The sequence below is a fragment of the Lycorma delicatula genome, chromosome 3 (genome assembly GCF_047948215.1).
Source record: "Lycorma delicatula isolate Av1 chromosome 3, ASM4794821v1, whole genome shotgun sequence".
Classification (NCBI taxonomy): Eukaryota; Metazoa; Arthropoda; class Insecta; order Hemiptera; family Fulgoridae; genus Lycorma; species Lycorma delicatula.
The window spans coordinates 160419694-160443022 of NC_134457.1; the positions used below are offsets into that span (position 1 = coordinate 160419694).

The window sequence follows — 23329 nt, forward strand, 5'->3', positions numbered from 1 at the left end:
TCTTTTGTCAAAGATTGACTTATATAGTCTAGTCTAGAAAATTATATCTTAGAAGAGAGTAATCCATGTTAATATTAGATGCATTCAGGGGTCATTTTATCGAAAATGTAAAATCGGAAGTAAAAAAACTAAATACGGATTTAGTTAAATACCTGGTGGTATGACTTCTCAGTTACAGATATGGTTATAATTGTTTAAGATAATTTAAAAAAAATTATAATTGTTGGATATGGAAAACAGTCATCAGCTAACTCCTACTGGAAGAAAAAAACCTTTCATGGACTTACTATGTGAGTGAATATTAAGTCAGGAACTCAATAATATTAGATAGAATCATCAAACAAAGATTTAAAATATGTTGCATTAGCAATACATTAGATGATACTGAAGATGATAATCTGTGGGAAAAAGAATCAAATAATGAAAACATTTTATTTTCAGATGGGAGTAGTGATGATAACGTCAATTCAGTTCATGTGTTGTGAGTGAATTTTTGTGAAGTAATGAAATTTTTAATGCAATCTTTTGTCATGAAATTATAGATAAACAATTTAAAAATTGTAATCATAATTATTTCTTTTAAAATATTTCTTACCACAAATTTTGTACACAAGTTTACTTTTTTTTCTATTTCATTATGATATTATTTAGATATAAATAGTATATCTAATACTATAATATATAAATATATAACAGATACAATTTATATCTATTTATTTAGATATAAATAGTATTTAGATATAAGCAATTATGTATAATATTATAAAATAGTACAATAAAATACTAACATAATAGTGTGATAAAAAGTACATATGGTATTATGTAATTACATATAATAAATTTCAAAATTAATTTCTTGTTGGTAAAATTTTATTTGGTGAGAAAAAATATTTCTACTAACTTTTTTCCTGAAAATTAAATTAAAAAATGGAGAGCTATCTATATTCAGGGTCAATGTATATTTGAGCAAATACAGAAATACTGTTATTGAAGATAAAGTTGTAACCTGGAAGTGAAATAATGTTGAGACATTTCAAACTGTCTAGTTCAAACTGTCCAGTTTTTCTGTTTGGTTGGTTGACAGTTCAAGATCTGGTTTTAACCAGTAGCACTTTAATATTAACTATTCCTTGATTCTGTTCCTGGCTACCATCATTCTGTTATTAGGTACTGCTCATGGACTTATTAGGTGAGTGATTAAGTCATGAAACTCAGTAACATCAGATAGAATCATCAGACAAGGATTTAAAATATGTGTATATGCATGCATACACATGTTTTTAATGAAATGATAAAAAAATAATTAAAACATGTAAATTTTGTAATTACTAAAGTGTAATGGACCTTCATATATATTGATGTTATAACTACCAGAAGTCAGACTTTTCATGGCACAGACCAGATGGAAGGAATTCACCTAAAATATGACTGCTCCTTATGAGAATATTTCAAATATGTTAAATATTTCATAAAATTATACTTTTATGATTTTACGAAATTTTATTTTTATGCTTATGCACAATTATTAAAATCCAAACTGATACAAAAAAAGAATCCTCTAGTTCAGCAGATAAGTAACATAACTTATAATAAATTCCAATGTTCTAATGACAAAGTAAATTGTTGCATAAAACATAAATTAATCAAAGTATCAAAGCTTTAAACGTTCAAGGTGTGCATACTTGTAGGAGGCCAAGTCCTTACTGACCAATAACACAATTTAAACAAAAAAAAAAAAAAAAATACTATTTTAACATTGCTTTCAGTGATGGAACAATGCACCATTATAAAATTATTTTTAATAAATAATACATATAATATGCTTTACAACCCCATTTCCAGTGAAAATTTAACATACAGATAAAGAAACAAATGTTTTTTACTGTGTTAGGTTTGGTTTTGAATTTATTTGTGGTCTGCATTAATAGAGGCAGAAAAAATATATTTACCTCATAAGTGACTAAGAGAGTTCAAAATTGGCTTTTAAAAATTTAGTTCATTCTTAGGAAGAAATAGCTTAATTTATTTATTATTTAACACTCTTAGCGCCACGCCTAAATCAGTAAAACTTCACCCCAGGCCAGAGATTTTTATTTATTTATCAAGACCATTATGTGTGCATCAAAATTATACACGTGGCCGTTTTGACATTGCTAAAAATATATCAGATTGATACACATGGCGCTAAGAGTGTTAAAATTCAATCTGTCAACTAACTCTTTTGAATTGAGAGAAACACATCTCCCTTGCAAATTCCTCTTTATCCATTTCTGTTGATGTGAATCTGTCTGAATTGTTTACTTTAGAATAGATTATTTTTACATTCTTATTTATTTCAATAATTGTTATTTGATACATGATTAATGATTAAGTACTTAACAGAATACCTTTAAAAAATGCATTTTCATTAATAAAATATTATTGACTATATTTGTCTAATACTGAATATGAATAGAAAGTGTGACAGTACCATGCAAATTCTGTTACAGCAATAATATTTCTCTAAGAACCAAAATCAACTGCTAAAATTGTGTAAATATTATTAACACTTACAAATATCCTTTTTTTTACAACACAGGTTAAATACTATGATGTAAACACATCTTTTCTTTTCTTCATTACATAAAAATTCACTTAAGGAAGATATACTGTACAATATAATTAATATCCTGAACATATTTAGCATGCTGCTAATCTTTTTGGCGTGTGTGTGTGTGTGTGTGTGCTGTGCATATACAAATGATCTTAGTTTTGTCATGTTCTAAGTTGTGTATGATATTTTCTTAATTAAACTTTTGATAGATAATCTGATACAATAATTATATTGGTAAATATATATATATATATATATAAATTCTGAATTTATAATGTTCTTAATGTCACAAACTTAATTATTATAGATCTATTACGTTAACTTTATGAAACATCTGTTTATTACATATTACAATTGATTACAGCATATTACAAAATATTAATGTTTATTTATTTTATACTATTGATACAATATTTATAAAAATATGTTTTTTCCAACTATTACCTATTTTATAAAAAAATTAATATTACAAGTGCTTTATAAAAATTACATCACTTTAAAAAATCATTGTGACATGACAACAAAAAATTAGTTTAAATTTATAGTTCTATAATGTAAGCATTTGAAATCAGTTCATAATGTCACAAATTAAAAAAAAAACAACAAAACCTTTCAGTAAGATAATAATTATATATAATGATCTTATAAATTTAAATTTCATTTTACCATGTTTAACAATAAAAAAATTAAATTTTTACTTTATAAGATGGTAATAATTACAATAATTTTAACATTTACTCCATATATATATATATATATATATATATATATATATATATATATATATATATATGTAAAATATATGCATTCCCAGAAAAATTACCAATTCTTTGGAATATATGTAACATAACTAATATTTTCTTCAGCTGTGTCATTAAAAATTCTCTATCTTACTATGTTGTAATTAATGTTATTATTTGCTTTACTACAACCAGTATCCTAATTTTATTGCATAATTTTCACATTTTGTGGAGGAATTTTTTTTCTTTTACATTTGAAAAGTGTTTTATATTTCTTGAAAATATTACTTCCATAATTTCCATTAATAAATATTTATAATTATTTTATTTTTAAATAACATTTTTTTTCTAAAAACTGATGCAGAATTAAAAGTATTTGATTTACCTTTCTCAAAATCAGACTGCCAGTAGTTGTTTGACAAAGAGAGCAGAATTACTGAGTGCCAAGTGGAAATAGAGTGCTACTTCAGTAAAATAAAAAAAAGAATTTTGCATCAACTGAGACACAAGCAAGGAATATTCCAAGGGATAAGAAACAAAAATTCAACATTTCAAATTTTATGGACTAACATTCTAACAAACATATGGGTGAAGTAATTGGTAAAATTTTTATTTTTATGGACCTAATGAACAAAGCTTTGAGTTGAAAAACTGCACGCCAGGTCTCCAGCACTTCAAAAATTTCTACTTACCCACAAAATTGTGTACCAATAAATACAAAAATAATTAGTGATATTTGTTCAAACCAAACATTGTTTCAAATAAAAACTTTTATACTTATAACTATTATTTCCAACCATTATTTTATGCCTAATAACTCTACCTTATGCCAGTCATTTCAGAAACAACACATCTCCTATTGCATTTTTATTTATTTTTATGTGTGAAACTTAGTAAACATTTTTTTCTCCTTAAAACTTCCCAGACCTGCATGTATGCATTAAAAATGTTGTATATGAATACTACTTGTAATAATATAATAAAAAGGTTTTTTAAATTTTTTGAAAATTTAGTCTTTTTTTGGAGAGGAGTTGTTTCTCAAATGACTGATTCAATTGTGTTATTTTCACAGTCAACTAGGTAGTACTGGTAATAGAGATGTGAACAATAAAAACTGGGATGTAAATAGCAGTATGGGTTAAGCATAGTCCTTAAGATTTGGCAGGATCTACTCAGAACAGTGATTCCCAAACTGTACACCACGAACTCTTCACAGAGGTGCCATGAAATATTGTAAAAGCTTCATAATTAATCGAACCAAGATATTTATAATTATTAATTTAATGTTAATAAAGTAAAAAAATAATGAAGATACACGAGTTTTATATATTTTTATCTCTTATTTACGAGTAGTCATACTTTTACTTTATGGAAAAATTAAAAAAAAAGGAAAAGTTTTAATTGAAAAAGGATGCTGCAATTCGGAAAAGTTTGAGAACCACTGACTTAGAATATATAACAGATAGGAAGTATTAAATGCAATTATCTATCCAACAGAGGTGTATAATTTAAAATCATAAGTAAGTAAAGTGGCTGAAAAGTTTTACATTCTCTTAAAATCTAGAAGAAAAAGGGTTTTACTATTCAGATTTTTCAGTTTGAATTGTAAAACTAGTTTTATCATCAACTGCTGTGGTTTATAAGTTCCATCATGTATTATTTGAATTTGAGTACATGGAGTTATATTTGGAGGCTTTATATAGTTAAAACATTACAAATCAATAACAAAATTATTCTCCGTAAAGATTACAATAATTGTTTTTCAGTAACAATTCCAGATAGCTGAATTTTGACAATATTATTAGAATTCCTATGATTGTCACTTCCATAACATTTCTATCTATAGAAGGTAGAGATGACAATGTTTTAACCATTGGCATAAATTTCTTTCATTCATGGATTTTGCTTTTATTTAACTTTTTTAGACAACCATGACTTATGAGAAACTTTAATAAAAATTTCATAAAATTATTCAGAAATTTTGTGAATTTATTGTTTTTATAAATTCAGCAGTATGTGAGTTATCAAGTGAACATACTAAGCTACAACTTAATGTCAACTTTTTTGACAATTAAAACTTGTTTTAAATAATTAGATTTAATTTTAAAAAATTAACTTATATTAAAATAAATTTTGAACATTTTTTTAAAAGAAAAAATTTATCCTTGCTACCTAAATGCATTTTATGTGTGGTTAATAAGACACTAGTGGTCGTGTTTTTCTTCTAATATTTTTTATTATTAAAATACAGATTATAGTCTCAGTGAATGATAAGCTGGAATCTAATTTAAATAATTGCAAATATTTTAGATTTCAATCCAACCTGCATGGACTGATTGCCAGACCTTTGATTTTTTAATAATTTCTCATTAACTCAATCTCAGTATGTAAATTGCAGTATGCGATTTCTTCTGTTTTTAAAATAGAAAACTACTTTATAATTGCAATTATTATACATTGTTGTTTTATTATTTTTTATATAAGTTACTGGAAATTTGTGCAGATCCATGTAAAGCTACTTTACACGGATTGCGACTTACTTCACTTACTCTGGTAAATAAAGTTAATGAATCACTTATCTGATATCTAGTTTTTGAAACAAAACGGATTACTGTAAATCTGAGTTAGATACTATACTAGGTGAGAGAACTGTTAAAAATTTTCTGGCTTGATTAAAGTAAGTGACAGCCTACATAATATTGCAGTGTACTCAAAGAAGGCAAGCAAGATTAAAAATTTCAATAAATTTTACGTAAATTACATAAATGTAGTGTGAAGATTTAAAATCAATAAAAATTTTAGTTTATCAAGTAAAATGTGGTGTAGTAAAGTTAATAAGAAAGAACAGATTATTTTATCCTTCTTATAAAGAATTTGGGTTATATAGAATAGAAAATCATGATGCAAGATTTTTTTAAAAATGATTTCAAAAATCAATTTTGAGCTTCTTTTAACAAATTTTGAAAAACCCAATCTTAGTAGGTGGGTACAGCCTAAAAGAAAAGAAATCAAGAAACAAACCTCAAAAATGTTTGAATCTAAAACTTAAAAACTCAATTGTGCCTGATGTATGAATTGGTGAATAAAGTTTGTACTCATATTAAATGTAAAAACTAACTCCCAACTATATGGTTATAGTGTTTATTAGTGATTGTAATCTACATGAACAAGTTTTTCATTGGTCCATAAAGATAATTCATAAGGCTCCTAAAGTAAGCTTTATTATAATTAGTTTTGATGGACTTTTAAGAGTTATAAAATACAACAAAGCTTTGCAATACAACAAACCAAACTTTTTCAACCACTTTTTGTAATAATAAATATATCTGGAATTAACTTAAAATTCCTATAGAACAGTTTTTAAAATTGTTAACACTTTAAAGCTGGAAGTATAAAGATTACTGAAGTTTGAGCTTGCTGTTGCTCTAACCAAGCTACACAAAAATATATAAACATAGATAAACAATAGTCTGAACATGTTCACTCTTCGAACAGGTGATGAATAGCAGACATACTTCAAAATTTAATCCAAATACCAATTAGCTATTCAATGATACAACACTCAGTGTTTTAGTGGCAGCCTCTGAAGAAGCTTGAATTAGAGTGCAAGGTAACTAAAACTTAGATCAAGGACTTATAACTTTCACCTTAAAATAAAGTTACTATTAATTTTTAAAAAAAATTCTGAAAATTTTAAATTCTGTATATAATGGGATCAAATTTTAAACTTGAAATTTCTGTCATAATACAAGTAAAGTTAATTAAATAAAATGTTTTTATAATTAATTCTATCTGATGAAATACTTCTCACATAAAAACAAATCTGTTTAAAGATTTTTCAACTACTTTTTACTTCATTGAGCAGTAATAATACTTGTGTAATTATTATAATTTCAAGTTGTAATATTTTTTATATTGTATAAATACATTTAGTTATACGAGGCAGTTGGTAATTTATAATCTTTCTAGCATTTGTAATATGACATAATATAGCATTTTATTTCTTTACTTTATTAAGCAAAGAAAATTAATGAAATTAAAATGAGCTCAATGTGATTAAACTTAGTCTTCTTTATGGTAATATCATAAGAAAATCAGTCTGTTTTTTTGGACTGTTCATCTTGTTCTTGTTGTAAGACTCTAATATTATGAGGTGGATGTCCAACATCTATTAATATTCTTGTATAAAGTGGGTAATCCTTGAGTTCTAACAGCTGATACTGAACTGTGTTTAAACCATCCAGACGATACCTTCGCCATGATGTTCTCAATAGTTTCACTTTAACTTTCCATGCCAGAGGTTTTCTTTTTTTATGTTTTATCATTGTGTACCTAGCTATCCATTCAGGTGGCCTTGATATTGCAGATAATACATGTTCTACTCTGAAAAAAAAAATAGAAAATAATAAAAAATTAAATAGTTTATGTCACAGAGATGTGACGTAACACCATTATTGTTGATCATGAATTACAGTTGTAGCTGGATGATATAAGCAGCTGAAATCATCTGCTTATGGGACCTTATCAACTACAAACATTTATTAATATATAGGGAAAAACACATACGAGGGAAATGATTTTTGATTGCTATATAGTTAGTTTGATATAATTATGCATAATTTTTAGCAAATTTCCACCCATTAATTTCCTGTATTCAGGTAAGAAATCTTTACCAATTCAATCCCTAAAGTATAAAATAGTGGCTGAATTTCCCAACCAAATAATATTAATTTTCCTAATTTTTAAAGCCAAAAAAAGAATTCTGCTAAAAGCTTTTAATTTAATTTTTTATTATTCTAGTAAACTTTTTAATGAAGAGTAATACAGCAATAAAAGATATCCAATCCTTTAACAAAAAACTCCATATTTTTTAGTTTTTTTTTTTTTTTTAATACTAAACTGACTTTTACAGATTGTATACCATACATTTCCAGCCAGGACATAACAACCAACTGACATAATTTATATAGTACCTACTCAAGAAAGAAGAGATGAAAGGAAAAAATGGAAAAATTGGTGAAAGGATTGATCTATCCTTAGAGGAAATGTTTCTGATTAAAATATGACTGGGGTAGTTTTCTATCTTGCTCAGAACAGACTATATTTAGAAAAACTAAAAATCTAAACTGACTTGGGATCATAATAATTTAAAATGTGACTTGTTAACATGTGAACAAATATGTACAGATAAAGGTAATTATATACAGGTAAAGTTAACAGGTAATTCATGTGCAAGTGGTAATTTGTACACTCATCACAGTAACTCTAAAATCCCTAATGCTATGAAAATGAAATTTTTTAAAGATTCAAATTAATTCCTGAGAAACTATTCAGAAAAACTTTTAAAAACCTTCAACCTCAAATAACACTAATAAACATTTCACCTACAGCTTTTATTCTAAAACTTTTTCAAAATAAAACACTTCTGACTGTGTGACATCCTTTAACCAGAAAGGAAAATGGTCTACATGATCTGAAGGTTCTGGAATCTTAGAAATGAATGCTGTTCTTGTTATTAGTTTTATTTTTTGTTTGAAATGTAAATCTATTCCTTGCTTAAAAATTATAATGAAGTCTTTAATGAATCATTTATAATACAATAGTTAGTTACAAATATTTATTTCTTATACTGTTGTTAAAAATATATTGTTGTTCACAATTTTAGTTGTCAATGTAAAAAAAAAAGTTATAAAAAATTTCATCTAAAGATTTTATAACTGTAAGCAAATCAGTGTTTCTGACATTTTTACTCATAAGATTTGCTGAAAAAACGTTTCAGTACAATGGCCCTAATTTGAGTTTAAAATGTGTTGAAAATAATATTTTATAAAAAACAAGAATCACAATAACAACTGTAATTTTAAGCTTTTGGAAACATTTCAGAAATGGTTAGTTATCAACACAAAAAATAAATTTTGTATGAAGAATTTATTTTAGAAATATCTTTATAATAAGGTTTTACTCAAACCCTAACCATGTTTGAAAATCTTTTGAAACATCACTAACTATTTTAAACCTACCCTTTTATACTTCAAATTGAGTAGAAAATAATTTCAACCAATCCTATAGATGCAGTTAGTTAACTGGGAAAATATTTTTTACAAGTAATCTGTGGTTATCTCTCCTTAGATGAGCAGTTTGAATTATTTCCATTTAGGTTAAATTATATTAGATTTATTGATGGCTTAATTGTTTTTGCTATTTTGTACTGCATAATAAGGCTGATAATTCACTCACTTAAAAGTAAGAGATATTTCGGTTTATATAATTTACATAATTACAAAAAAAAAAAACATATTAGGAAAGAAGTCATGTTATATTTTTCTTTTGATTTATAGAAACATTTTAATTAGATATGAAGTATACCTAATAAAGAAAACAAATACCATGGGTCCATGACAGTCAGCATTTCATACAGTCAATGATATTTCAAATTTACCTGAGACTAAAACAGTCCTTGCAGTTATTCTTGAGAGTCTCTTCAGTGACATGGATTACAGACTAACATTCCATAAGATGAAAGCAGCGGAACTAAAATCTATGTGATATAAGTTTAAAAATTGTTACTTACAAGTAAATATCAGTTTGTCATAAAAAAAGAATTAAGTACAATCAGTACCTAAAGAACTTTCTGACAAGTTCAATCTTCTTTATAATAGATCAATGGCAAATTAAATATCTTTCACACAAGTAAAGGAAAAAAACAGTTTTGAAGGAGAAGAAATTCAGATATATGGACAAAGAAATATCTTTAAAAGCTTTCTGTGTTCAATGATAATAAATACTTAATTATGCCACTGTAAAACATTTCCACTTGCACAAATCCATCAATTCCATTTTGTTAATGATTAATTCCGACTACAGACAAAGTATTAAAGTGAAAATGCATAATAGAATTATAAATACCTGTAACCCATGTCATCATCTTCACCACCCCAGCCCCAATAGAGATTAGAATACCCATTTACTTTAAAAAAATGTTCTGTCTTAATTGCAAATACTCCACCAACAAGCTGACGATAGGGAAGCCTGTAGAAATGAGAAATTATTTTTTATTGAAATTATCTCATAATATTTTTAAAAATATGAATAAAATATAAATTTAAAATAACACACAGTTAAAAATGTAGGCAAACTTTTCCTTAAATTCAGCTACCCGTATTTACATACAGGTTACATTAAAAGGACATTCAAAATGTATAACCAGACATACAGATCCATTGTCAAGTATAATGCTGCAATTGTACACAAACTTAGCTAGACATGTGAACAGAAACATTAAGTCACTTAACACTTGAAAATATGTTATATAAAGAACATAAAATAACTTATTGAAAAAATTAAGGCTGCACACATTCCACACAACTCCAAGTTGCATTCTTTGATAAAAACAATCTCTATCTAATAACCTGCACAAATATAAAAATCTACTAAACAGTCACTAGAAACAAACATTGCTGTAATGAACAATGCTGATTGATAATCAGGAGCACCTGTAGTAGTCTGAGAAAAGAGTTAATTATTTCCAGAAAATTTCTGTGTGAAAAAAAATTCCATGATTTTGAAAGAGAATTCTTAACGTTTATTCAGTCTATTCTCCCTTCTTTTCATCAGTACTATATAATTAAGGCTTGTAAATTACTGTGGTATAATAAGAAATAAAGCCTCAAACATTGAATGATTGTGTAGGAAACAAAATTGTCTGTAAAAAAACTTTTATTCTCATTAAAAGTAAAACTTATACTCATTAATTGAATAATGATGATTATATTTTCCTTCTTCAGTAGATTCTTGCTTTATTCTGCGAGTTTAATAGTAGATAGTTATATTAATCCTATTACATGTTTATTTTTTTGGTGACACCTACACAGCTTCTTTACCTCTAAATAGGATGATGAATAAAAATGTAAAGTTTAAGCCACTACCTAGGACTTTTGAAATGTTAGTTGACTGCTCTGTTAAAGATCTATCTAGATGACTTGAGTATTGAGTCATCTTTTTTAAAATCACATCACTAATAGTAAAAATCCTTCAGAACCTAATTCAATTACTAGCAACACATCCAATATCAGAAAAACATTCAGTGATAACTAGCAACAATCTGAAAAAGCTTGATTTAGAATAAAAGACTTGGGTAATTTTTTTATAACTCCACCTAAAATTAAAATAATGAATTATAATTTGTTTAAACACTGTAAAAAACATATTTCAAATAACTTGTGTAACTAAAATTAAGAAAAAATTAATGTTAGGCATTTTATTATTTTAAATGATTAAAAAAATTACAATTTACACTTACTTGTAATCTAATTCATTTACAGCAACAGACATATGACGAGGTTGCTGAGGACATGAATACATATTACGGTCATCTTCTGGTATCATATCAACATCATGAAAAACAAAGCAGTGATATATAACACCAGGAGCTGGATTATATTTAAGAGCAGTTAAAAAACCAGCATTCATCAAAACCCCTTTGTTAAAAGTATCATTTCCAACCTTTAACATTAATAAAATGAAAAATTATGTAATAACAGTAATCATTTTTCAAGGTACAATGACAAGTTTTTGATCAGCATGGTGGATCTATTAAACATAAAAAAAAGATTAAAAACCTTAAATGGTCATGTTCTTCTTCTTCCCATCTTCAATAGGAATTAAACCTGTGCCAACTAAGCAGAAATCGTAACAACTCTTCAGCGGTCTCTCCACCGCTGAAGAGTTGTTACTCTTGGCTTCAGATGTATACTGAAGCCAATTCTCCTTTTAATGAGCAATTTGTTCATTAAGAGAGAAAATATATTTAATTATCTTCCTATATCATTTTTCTTAAATCATTCCCTTCTAGAACAACTTTTTATTTATCTAAGAAATTGCATCTCTGCTGCCTGAAGTTTGACCTAGTCCTTGCGCGATCAACCCATACTTCAGTTCCATACATTATCAGAGGGACAGCCATTACTTTATATAACTTCAGCATTGTATCTGTTCTAACTTTATTGCAAAGGGATATTCTTATTGTCCACACATAAATGTTCTTAAAATATGGAAGTACACTTTCAGATCTTTTTGGGGCTAGAGTAACTCCTTTGTTGGCACTAACTAAACTAATGTAATTTCACAACTAGCGTAGAACAAATTTCACTTGTACAGTTGGCAGACTGGTTAGCTGCAATGCTTAATGCATTAGGTACACAGTCAACCAGGTGATCAAGTTCAAGACCCAGCCAGAGTTACTTTTTTACACTTTAAATATTATTCATTTATTTAATTTTACTGCCACCTGTGACATCACAACATAGCAGATGACTGCAACAGCTGTACATCAATAATACCAACATTTGAAATATTAACTAAATTAAATAAAATAAATAATATTTAAGGTGTAAAAAATAATTTAGTTGACAACCCTGTGGAATTAAAAATTTCCCAGACCAAGAGGGTGAGAGAAAAGGGAATTTTTCATAGTGAAAAAGGGACATTCCAAGATGGTGGACTGTGACACTAGTGATCCTTGTGGAATAATGTTAATGTAAGAAGTGTAATGTTAATGAAGACATTAATTTACTAAATAAAGATGATGGGAAGATGAAATTTATTTTTTATCAATATTTTTCTAAGAAAAAATTTATGTAAGTGACAGTTTTAACACATTCCATTAAAATAATTTACATCAGTTCTTTTAAATAATTATTTGGGAATACACTCTTGTATTGTCATATTCCATTAATTTTCAAAGAATATAAAAAGAAGATAACTAAAAGTTCACGAATAATAATGCTCAATGTTGAAACTACAAAGTGGTTTTTATTATGGACAGTCGTTCCAAAGTTTTATATATTTTTTTTTATGTTTGTTTTTACAACTTATCCTTATTATTAGATGGCACTATTCAAATTTTATTATCTCTTTTTATCATCAGTAAGAAACATCCATTAATACTAAATATATGTACTTTTTAATTTAACATTTAATAAATTCATTTTTAAATTTCTAAGAAATTCATAAAAAAAAATGATGTTTGTTATAAAATGTTACCTTTATTATATTTTTTTTTTTTTTTTTTTGTCTTCAGTCATTTGACTGGTTTGATGCAGCTCTTCAAGATCTAGTGCTAGTCTTTTCATTTCAGTATACCCTCTACATCCTACATCCCTAACAATTTGTTTTACATATTCCAAACGTGGCCTGCCTACACAATTTTTTCCTTCTACCTGTCCTTCCAATATTAAAGCGACTATTCCAGGATGCCTTAGTATGTGGCCTATAAGTCTGTCTCTTCTTTTAACTATATTTTTCCAAATGCTTCTTTCTTCATCTATTTGCCGCAATACCTCTTCGTTTGACACTTTATCCACCCATCTGATTTTTAACATTCTCCTATAGCACCACATTTCAAAAGCTTCTAATCTTTTCTTCTCAGATACTCCCATTGTCCAAGTTTCACTTCCATATAAAGCGACACTCCAAACATATACTCTCAAAAATCTTTTCCTGACATTTAAATTAATTTTTTATGTAAACAAATTACATTTCTTACTGAAGGCTCGTTTCGCTTGTGCTATTCGGCATTTTATATCGCTCCTGCTTCGTCCATCTTTAGTAATTCTACTTCCCAAATAACAAAATTCTTCTACCTCCATAATCTTTTCTCCTCCTATTTTCACATTCAGTGGTCCATCTTTGTTATTTCTACTACAGTTCATTACTTTTGTTTTGTTCTTGTTTATTTTCATGCGATAGTTCTTGCGTAGGACTTCAACTATGCCGTTCATTGTTTCTTCTAAATCCTTTTTACTCTAGGCTAGAATTACTATATCATCAGCAAATCGTAGCATCTTTATCTTTTCACCTTGTACTGTTACTCCGAATCTAAATTGTTCTTTAACATCATTAACTGCTAGTGCCATCTAAAGATTAAAAAGTAACGGAGATAGGGAACATCCTTGTCGGACTCCCTTTCTTATTACGGCTTCTTTCTTATGTTCTTCAATTATTACTGTTGCTGTTTGGTTCCTGTACATGTTAGCAATTGTTCTTCTATCACTGTATTTGAACCCTAATTTTTTTAAAATGCTGAACATTTTATTCCAGTCTACGTGCCTTTTCTAGGTCTATAAACGCCAAGTATGTTGGTTTGTTTTTCTTTAATCTTCCTTCTACTATTAATCTGAGGCCTAAAATTGCTTCCCTTGTCCCTATACTTTTCCTGAAACCAAATTGGTCTTCTCCTAACACTTCTTCCACTCTATTATATAAAAAATATATATAAAAGCATGTTCCTTTATTATATTACTATTTAAACTAAAAATAAGTAGACAAACTTCTTAAGTTAATTATGTTAGTGTATATTAAATTAATTAACTCATCTATTTTTAGTCTTGAATAGTATTACTTCTTAACACTGTAACATACAAAAGCTAATAGCACTTTAAAAAATAATATAAGTAAAAAAGAGCCTAAAATAAAACCACACATTTAAAAATTTCCTATTATAAGGATAAGACTGAAAGACTGAAAAATGTCCTTAGGAAGCATATTTCCAATTATATAGAAAATGAATGAATAATTTTTATTATTTTTTATAAAAGCATGAAGATAATTTTTTTTTTTCATGCTGTTGTACTAATAAAAACTATTTTAAAAGTGCTCTTAGAATTTACGTGTCACTGTAGAGTTTCTCAGTTGACTTTAAAATGTTATACATAGAGTAGAGGATGTTTCTGGTAAGCCAGTTCCATAATAAACAATCTTATTTTTCTTGGAGACTTATCTTCTGGAAGTAAAGGTAGTTTATAATTAAAAAAAAAAAAAATTATGATTATAAATAGATAATTAATTTAATTTTCTGCTACTTTATCACAGGCATCTCAACAAGTATTTTAATGAGTTACATAATCATGCATACCAGTTTAAATTCTTGGGTTTTGTTAGTACTTTTAGTGTTTTAGCTTTAAGGTGTGTAATATTTGAATCATATTCAGACAAAGAAGATTAGAAATTTAAGTTCTAAAAATGGGTTTACCAGTTTTCTGATATTACAGTAAAAAATGTTTACCATTTTCTCCTGAAATAAAAAAAATTCTTTCAGCATCAAAACATTTTCCAGTTAACTCCATTTTATAAATTACCAAATGAAAATAAATATAGTTTGGGATAAAATGTAGAAAGCCTCTTATAAAACACATATTTTTAAAAATTTCATATTAAAAAGGGCCAATAAGTCAACAAAACATTTCATAATAAGTTTTTTGTCTACTTAAGTAAAACTAAAGTATGTTAACTTAATAGTCAATTTTATAAATATTGAGATAATTTTTGGGACAATGTAATCTGTTTACTGACCAAAAGCCAAGCTATATAGCATCAAAAGCAAGACTAGATTGGTAAGAGGTACACAGAGATTTTTTATATCAACCCCTGGGGAAGAAACTTAAAAATTATAACAGTTAGTTATAACTAAGTATTGAAGTATTGTGATTCAACTGTTAAACTTAATTTAATCCTAAATATGATTATACACTGTAATAATTAACTGACTGGTTGGGAAACAAATTCTCCAAGAGAATAAAACCATTCATTCTTGGATAAAAGTAACTTTAGCCATTTTTATAACAATTTTTATATTATCAAAGTACTAATGCCAGTACATTGAAGTAAGGAACTTCAGACGTACAAAATATTTACGTTTAAAATATATAGTTCTATGGATTCCTACATACCTACCTACCTACTACTTGGTCTATTTCTTCTATCATAAGCCAGTTTTTGGAACATGAAAGTTTTACTGTGTTGAAAGTTTAATGTTGAATTCAAAAATACAATCTGAATTTTTCCATCACCCACATTTTTTGTTACAACATTTTTGAAGTATTGTTTTTGTGGAATTTACATAATTTGTTAGGGATAACTTATGTACAAAAAATAATATTTTAAATGATTTCTAAAAGAGGGTGGGGCACAAACATTACATTATGATGGCACTAGCTAAATAAATGTGCATGATGATTCATTTACTACAATTTTTGACATCAGCCCAGAGCAGCCTTCTGAGTCATACAATTAATACACCAGCACTATTTAAATGTTTGCTATGTTGCTTGTTCGGTGGTTTCATTTTGTTTTGTGATTTACAGTTACTATGTCAAATGTGCTGTGTTAGTGATAAGATATGCCAAGGAAGTAGTGTGTAAATGATCTGGAAAAATTCTGTTGTATGTGTGGATTTGATGTTTAAAGTACTACAATGAAGTTTGTTCCATTGCTTAAAAAATGTTAAGAACCATATTTTGGCTGCAGAATAAGGGATCAAGATAAGAGCTGGGTCCCTCACATCTGCTGTTCAACCTATGAGAAACACCTGACAGGCTAGGGTAGGGATAATCAGTACATGAATTTTTTCATACTGATGGTATGGCATGAATCATAAAACTGTTTGTCAGACTGTCATTTTTGTATTACAAAGATAAAAGGAATAAATACCAAATCCAAATACACAGTGCAGTATCTGAATTTACTGTTTGTTATAAGGCCCCAGTGCCTCATGGTGAGGACTTACTTTACAAATTCTTCAACACTATCTAACTTGAAGATAGTTCCTGGATGCATAACAAAGTGTCATCATCATCGCCCATACACCATATTAATATTGTAAATAAATGAATATTAAAAATTAACAATTAAAATTAAATTAAAAACTAATCAAAAAATTATATAATTATATAAAAAATCTAACATAAAACAATAAAATTGTCAAAAGGCATAACATGTTTTAGTTATGAATCCAATTGTATGAATCAAATTTCTGAATCTAGAGGTACGGCCTTAAGAAATCATAGAACACTGGACAATATCAATACATTGTTGCCTAAGATACTTTGTATGTTAGCCTCTAAACTAAACTTCTGATGCAACGCCACATAACAGACACATTCACAAGTATGTGGTGTACCGTCAGTTGGTAGTTGTAGCGAACACAAACGAGTGCATCAGTCTGAGTCATCAGGTATCCATGAGTGAGCCTAACATGCTATATTTGTAAATGGTAATAATAACCTCTTCATGACAGTTATTCCTATATGAAGAGCTTTCTGGTGATAAAGCGTCCTTAACTGGTTGAAGTTTATTTTTGATTGTAGCATTCCATTCACTCTGCCACTCATCATGAACCACACTCTTCAGAAAACCGGCGGGATTATTCGAAACAATGCGTGAAAGAAGGCTGCAAACAAGCCTCTTTTGCTGCACAATCAGTGCTCTCATTGCCTGAAATTCCAACATGGCTGGGGATCCAGCAGAAGCTCACAGTTGTATTAAGTTGAATCATTTTAGAGATGATAGACTGTATATCATAGACAATAGGGTGTCTAAAGTAAATATCACTAATGGCTTGCAAGGCACTCATGGAATATGAGCAGACAAGTTATATGCTGGAATGTTGGGCTAAATATATTTAAGGCCTTGTTAATCACAAACAGCTCTGTAACAAAAACACCAGTGATACTGGGAAGGCCAAACATGTATGTCCTGTTGCCAACCACAAAAGCACAGCCAACAGAATTATCGTGTCTAGAGTCATCTGTATAAACTATAGCATCGGGATTCAATCTATTTACAATATTAAAAAATTTATTTTGTAAGATAAACCAGATTTGATAGACCTTTTCTTATATTGACCAAGACTGAAGCAATAATTCACGAGAGAAGGCTGCCAATGGGGCCAATAATGTTTAGTAATCGGGTAATTGTATATTTAGAGCTAAGAAAAAGTGTTGAGCCCTGAAACTTAGTGGAGCAGTAGATCTCGGATATTTCTGATATCGATTAATGTGTGAGTTGGCGTTGACTGCATCAAAGGTAGGGTGATTTGATTGCACTTTTATGCGTGCTACATAGGAACAGATCATTTAGTTTTGTCTATTCCAAAGAGCCAAAGAGATGGCTTACCATTGTCCACTAGTAAACCTACCACAGGGCTTGAATGAAATGCACCTGTAGCCAGACGAATAAATGAATGGTGGACTGCATCAAACATCTTTAGAGCGGTGGCCCATGCTGACGAATATGCCACACAGTCATAGTCTAAGCAAGATCGGACCAGAACTGGAAAGCAACGCAGCTTGCATACATGATCAGCTTTCTAACAAGTTTTGGATAGAACTCTCGCATGTCTAAAATTTTTAGACATTTTACTTTTGGCTCCTTTAAATGTGTTACACAAGTCAGTCATTGGTTAAACCACAATCCAAGAAATGTAACTCATGTCCATGGTGCAACTGATTCATCGTATAAAAACAGTTGAGGGTCAAAATGTTCCTTCAAGTGTGAATAGCAAATGCATTTTGTTTTCTCCAGAGAAAACGTGAATCCAATCATTTTACACCATGATTCTAAATGAGTTATGTTTTGAAGCAGCCTCTTGCCAGTAGCTGAAGTTCTACATGCTATGTAAATTGAAAAATCTACAAATAATGAACACTAACTGGTTTTCACAAGCAGTTGGTTATACTATTTATGGCTATAGCAAACAAGGTAAACACTTAGGTATAATCCCTGTGGTATTATATATCGTACCTTCAGAGAAACTCCCAATTAGGGAGTTTCTCTGAAGGTACGATATTAGACGATGATTTACCATTTGTTCCATCACCTTGCACTGGTACTGTTAAGGAGATAGGATGATAACTTGAGGAGCATGATTTATCTTTATCAATTTTCAATATGGGAATCATTAATGCTTCTGACCAAAAATCTGGACAAATCTGATCAGAAAATATTCTATTATAGATACACAAAAGATGTCATACTGCAGTATCTGGGAGGTGAGATAACATACTCAGCCTGATATTATCATTTCTAGGGAAAATGTCACAGGAATTAGTCAAGACATACCTTAGCTCATCAAAAGAAAAAGGAATGTTTAATTCATTTTGTGAATCTTTGATGATAAATGACACATTTTCTACCTACAATTTATACCTGATAAGCTCATGACAATATGATGATGTAAGTGAAACTGCCATAAACATGTCTCTAAATGTGTTCACCACATCCATCGGCATGTGTAGAAGAAACAAATTTAGCTTTGGGATTTAGGCAGAAAAACTGGAATCTTCTCAATACTGACACTAAAGTGTGTTTCTTTTGTAATTATTGTCAGGAAGAGTTTCAAGACTTACATTGTGAAGAAAATACTTTATCGTACTGTAACAATATTTGTGCTGTCTTAGATGCACTTTTCATGAACATAACTCTACAGAATACAGACTATTCATCAATTATTTTAATACTAGTTTAAAGGTTGCCTTTTGAACAGTAGTAACAAATTTCCTTGCGCTGTTAGCTGATGCAACTAACATGAAAGAAAGATATAACAATTGAAAACCTTAGAAAAATTTCAGTATAACAAGTAATGTTAGGCTATGTTGTGATTTAAAAGTTATTACTTTACTAATGGAGTTTGTAGATCAACTACACTAAATTTTGTTGCTTTTTGTGCCAATGAAACAGCAAATAATTATTGCAATGACAAGACAAATAATTATATAAAGAAGGAATGGCTAAAGCATAAACCTCGTACACGTTGAGAGAAAAATGTTGCATCATCCAACACTGCAACTGGGTAATAATTCTTCTACCTCCTGCTCCAAATAAAATTAGGGCTTTTAAAAAAAAATTGTTAAAGTGATAGATTGTGCTGGATTTCATTATTTGAAAGAAAAATTTCCTCATGTCAGTGATGCTAAAATCAAGGAAGTAATTTCTGTGGATCCCCAAATGAAGAATTATGAGTAGAGATGGAGAATCCAAGAAATTGTTAAGTCTAGTCAAAAGTTGAATTGAGGTTGTTTAAAAGTGTTGAAAGCATTGTTAAACACATTTCAGGAAATCATTAATCCCCCAAACTACTGTGAGATTGTGGGTGAATTATTACAGTATACAAACATATGGGGTTAATATATCCCTAAAAATTCATTTCTTGGACTTACACCTGGATTTCCTTTCAGACAATCTTGGTGCAATCAGTGATGAGCTTGGGGAGCACTTCAAGTTAATGAGCACTTTTAATGATTCTTATGTGATATTATTATCTGTCATGATAGTGACACCCTTTTCTTGTGTATTATTTATTTTTGAGTATAATGTTGGATCTATTTTCACTAATAAATTTCTAATTTATTCACTGAAATAGAATATAGAATATTTCATACGGATTAATATGAAGTGCATCAATTTTGTTATAACATTACTTGACTTTTTATTATCACTGATTGTCTTGGTGTGTGTGTATATTTGTGTGCAGATTAAAAACAATAAAAAGTATATCACTACTGTAAATAGTTCACTGTTTCCAAGGTTAGACTGGAAGAAGATATTGAATGTTTTGATGAGAGTAAAATAGGAAAATAACATAAAGTTAGCTAATGCTTAGTAGTGCATACTATAGTGAGAAAACTACTCTAGAATAAATGCAAAGTTCAAGTCAATAATTTTGTAGGTTTTTATTTAATAAAAAAAAATAAAATAAAAAGTAAATAACATTTGTGATATAAAAGACTGAATACTGTCAACACTATTTTAGAATTGACATAAAAGCAATAGTTTTAGGTAATAGAAAAGGTCCATGGTAGAAAATATATATATGAAACTTGGACAATCACTTAAAGATAATTACAATAATAGATTCTTCATTATTTATTTAAACAGCAATAATTAACTACATGCTTATAGAATTTAAATGAAATTTAGTCAGTAATCATTATAAAACAGGAAGTGCTACAAATGGTGCATAGAATAACATTATTTGAATGTTAAATCTTCACCTTGCTAAGGCCAAACTTCATGAAATTACCAAATTGACAATATTATTACTGAAAAAATTAGGCTGTTCAAGTTAACTTAAAACAACTTAAAACTTCTTTCTCACCTTGCCTATCCCATTATTATTTAAGATCTCCCTTTTGCTTCTTCTTATATCTAGAAACCATTATTTTAACCAATTTGTTGTTTGACTGCATCAGATATTTAGTTGACCGACAAACCTAATCTACGCTAAGCTGGACTTCTTATCTTCTTGATGTATGTGTTAAAATTTTTAGATTACACTGGTAGACAAAAAAAAAATTTAATGTTTCTCTAAGTGTGATATCATTTCTTGAATTGCTTTTTTGCATGCATTACAGATCTGTAAATACAATTTTTCTATCACCCTTAGTTTTAAATAAATTATGCTTCAAAAAAAATTAAGGGAAAATGTAGTTAAAATCTGTAAAATTTATAATTTTGCATGGTCATACCTGTGTTAGAATGATTTTGATGATGCTTTTTTTTATAAATAGCCTCAGGCGCATTCTGAATTAATGTTCAACAGTAATCAGCTAGCATGTTAGTATTCCATTTCCTTTTATAGTGGCTTTCCATCACCGAAATGTCTTGGTGGAAACGTTCACCATATTGTTCGTCACTTATGTCTCCATGGTTGTCCGGGAAAAAATCCAGATGTGGGTGGAGGAGATGTATTTTCAAAGACATATTACATCCCATAGATCTGTATGAAGTAAGAAATTGATTAACAATATCGTCGTAATTGTCGTATTTTTGTTTGCCGAGAAAAGCTTTGCAAACGACTTTAAATGAAACCCAAGCTGCATTGTTTACATTATTTAACATTGAGTTAAATACATCAACTTTGACCAACTCTCTTACTTGATAATCAACAAATATCCTTTCTTTAATTTTTCCTTCACTTACATTTGGAAATTTCTGCCTGAATTACAAAAATCCAAGACTGTCTTTCATTGTTTTTACACAATTTTTCTTTAGTCCTAGCTTGATATGGAAAGGGGATAAAAATATTTTTTTGGGTTCAACTAAGGGCTCATGAATTCCCATTTGAGTTAAGTTGTCTCGTTTCTTCCACTCCTTGGCAACATAATACTTGTCTCTAGCTCGGCTGTCCCATTCACGAAGAAAACACATGTACTTAGTATAGCCTAACTGCATGCCTAAAAATATAGATATAACTTTCAAATCACCACATAAGTTCCAGCTATGTATTTTATAATTTATTTTTTCAAGAACATCTTTCATCACATTGCATATTTCTTTCAAATTAATACCATAAGAGATTGTTATCGAAGTATATTTGTTACCGTTGTGTAGTAGAACCACTTTTAAACTATACTTATTGAATCTATGAAAAAGTCCTCAGGTTTATGAACTAGTCCTAAGTACAACATAAGCTCATCAGTACTTGTGCAATAAACCAAGTTATTTTCATCTATAAAGTACTGAAGAAGTTCTTTTTGTCGGCTTTAAATACCTGAAATTTTTGTATTTTTTTAAAAGTAAATTCAAACCTTGCAGTCTTGATCCTAAAAGTACAGCTGATTTTTTTGATAAATTTAAATCCCTAACCAAGTCATTTAATTCACCTTATGATATAAGATGTGGCTTATTGGAAGATAATTCAAAATAAAAATCATTGTTGTATTCTTCAGTACTGCCTGATTCTTCATCGCCGCTTTTGAAACATACATTCACAGGTGTCTCAGGAATGGAGTAATTTTACTGTGAGGTACAGGCCTGATTGCAGATTGCAATGAAGGATATTTTACTGTATGGTTAGGTTTTTTTAGAAATTCCAGACACACTTGTTAAACAAAAGTAAAAATTGGTTATATGATCCTTTGGTTCACTCCAAACCATAGGTACACCAAATTGCAAAGCCTTCTGTGTATCTTTCAGCCATCCTCTTCAATATACAGAACAATTATTGCATACTATATGAGGAGCTCACATCTTATCCTGATCATCAGTTTTATACTGAAAGTACAAATGATGTGCTTTTTTAATTAAAGGTGAAATAGTTTTTCTATTTGATTTTACGATAAACTCAGCACATATGTAACAAAAGGTATCCACATCATTTACACAATTTCGAGGCATTATGACACTGCACTTGAGACAGCAATAAGACTGAAGAAAATTAATT

The 23329-nt window shown here is 28.7% G+C and overlaps 1 protein-coding gene across 1 annotated transcript in view; it reads right to left on the reverse strand.

Moving 5' to 3' along the window:
* Positions 1 to 7306: 7306 nt before the first annotated feature.
* LOC142321008 (beta-1,4-galactosyltransferase 4-like) overlaps positions 7307 to 23329 on the reverse strand; it is a 514975-nt gene continuing 498952 nt past the window's right edge. The window contains exons 8-10 of the mRNA XM_075359002.1: positions 11633 to 11835; positions 10240 to 10362; positions 7307 to 7716 (exon numbers count right to left, since the gene is read on the reverse strand). Of these exons, the coding sequence (XP_075215117.1) occupies positions 7428 to 7716; positions 10240 to 10362; positions 11633 to 11835 (615 nt within the window). The 3' untranslated portion in view covers positions 7307 to 7427. The remainder of the gene's footprint in view (positions 7717 to 10239; positions 10363 to 11632; positions 11836 to 23329) is intronic.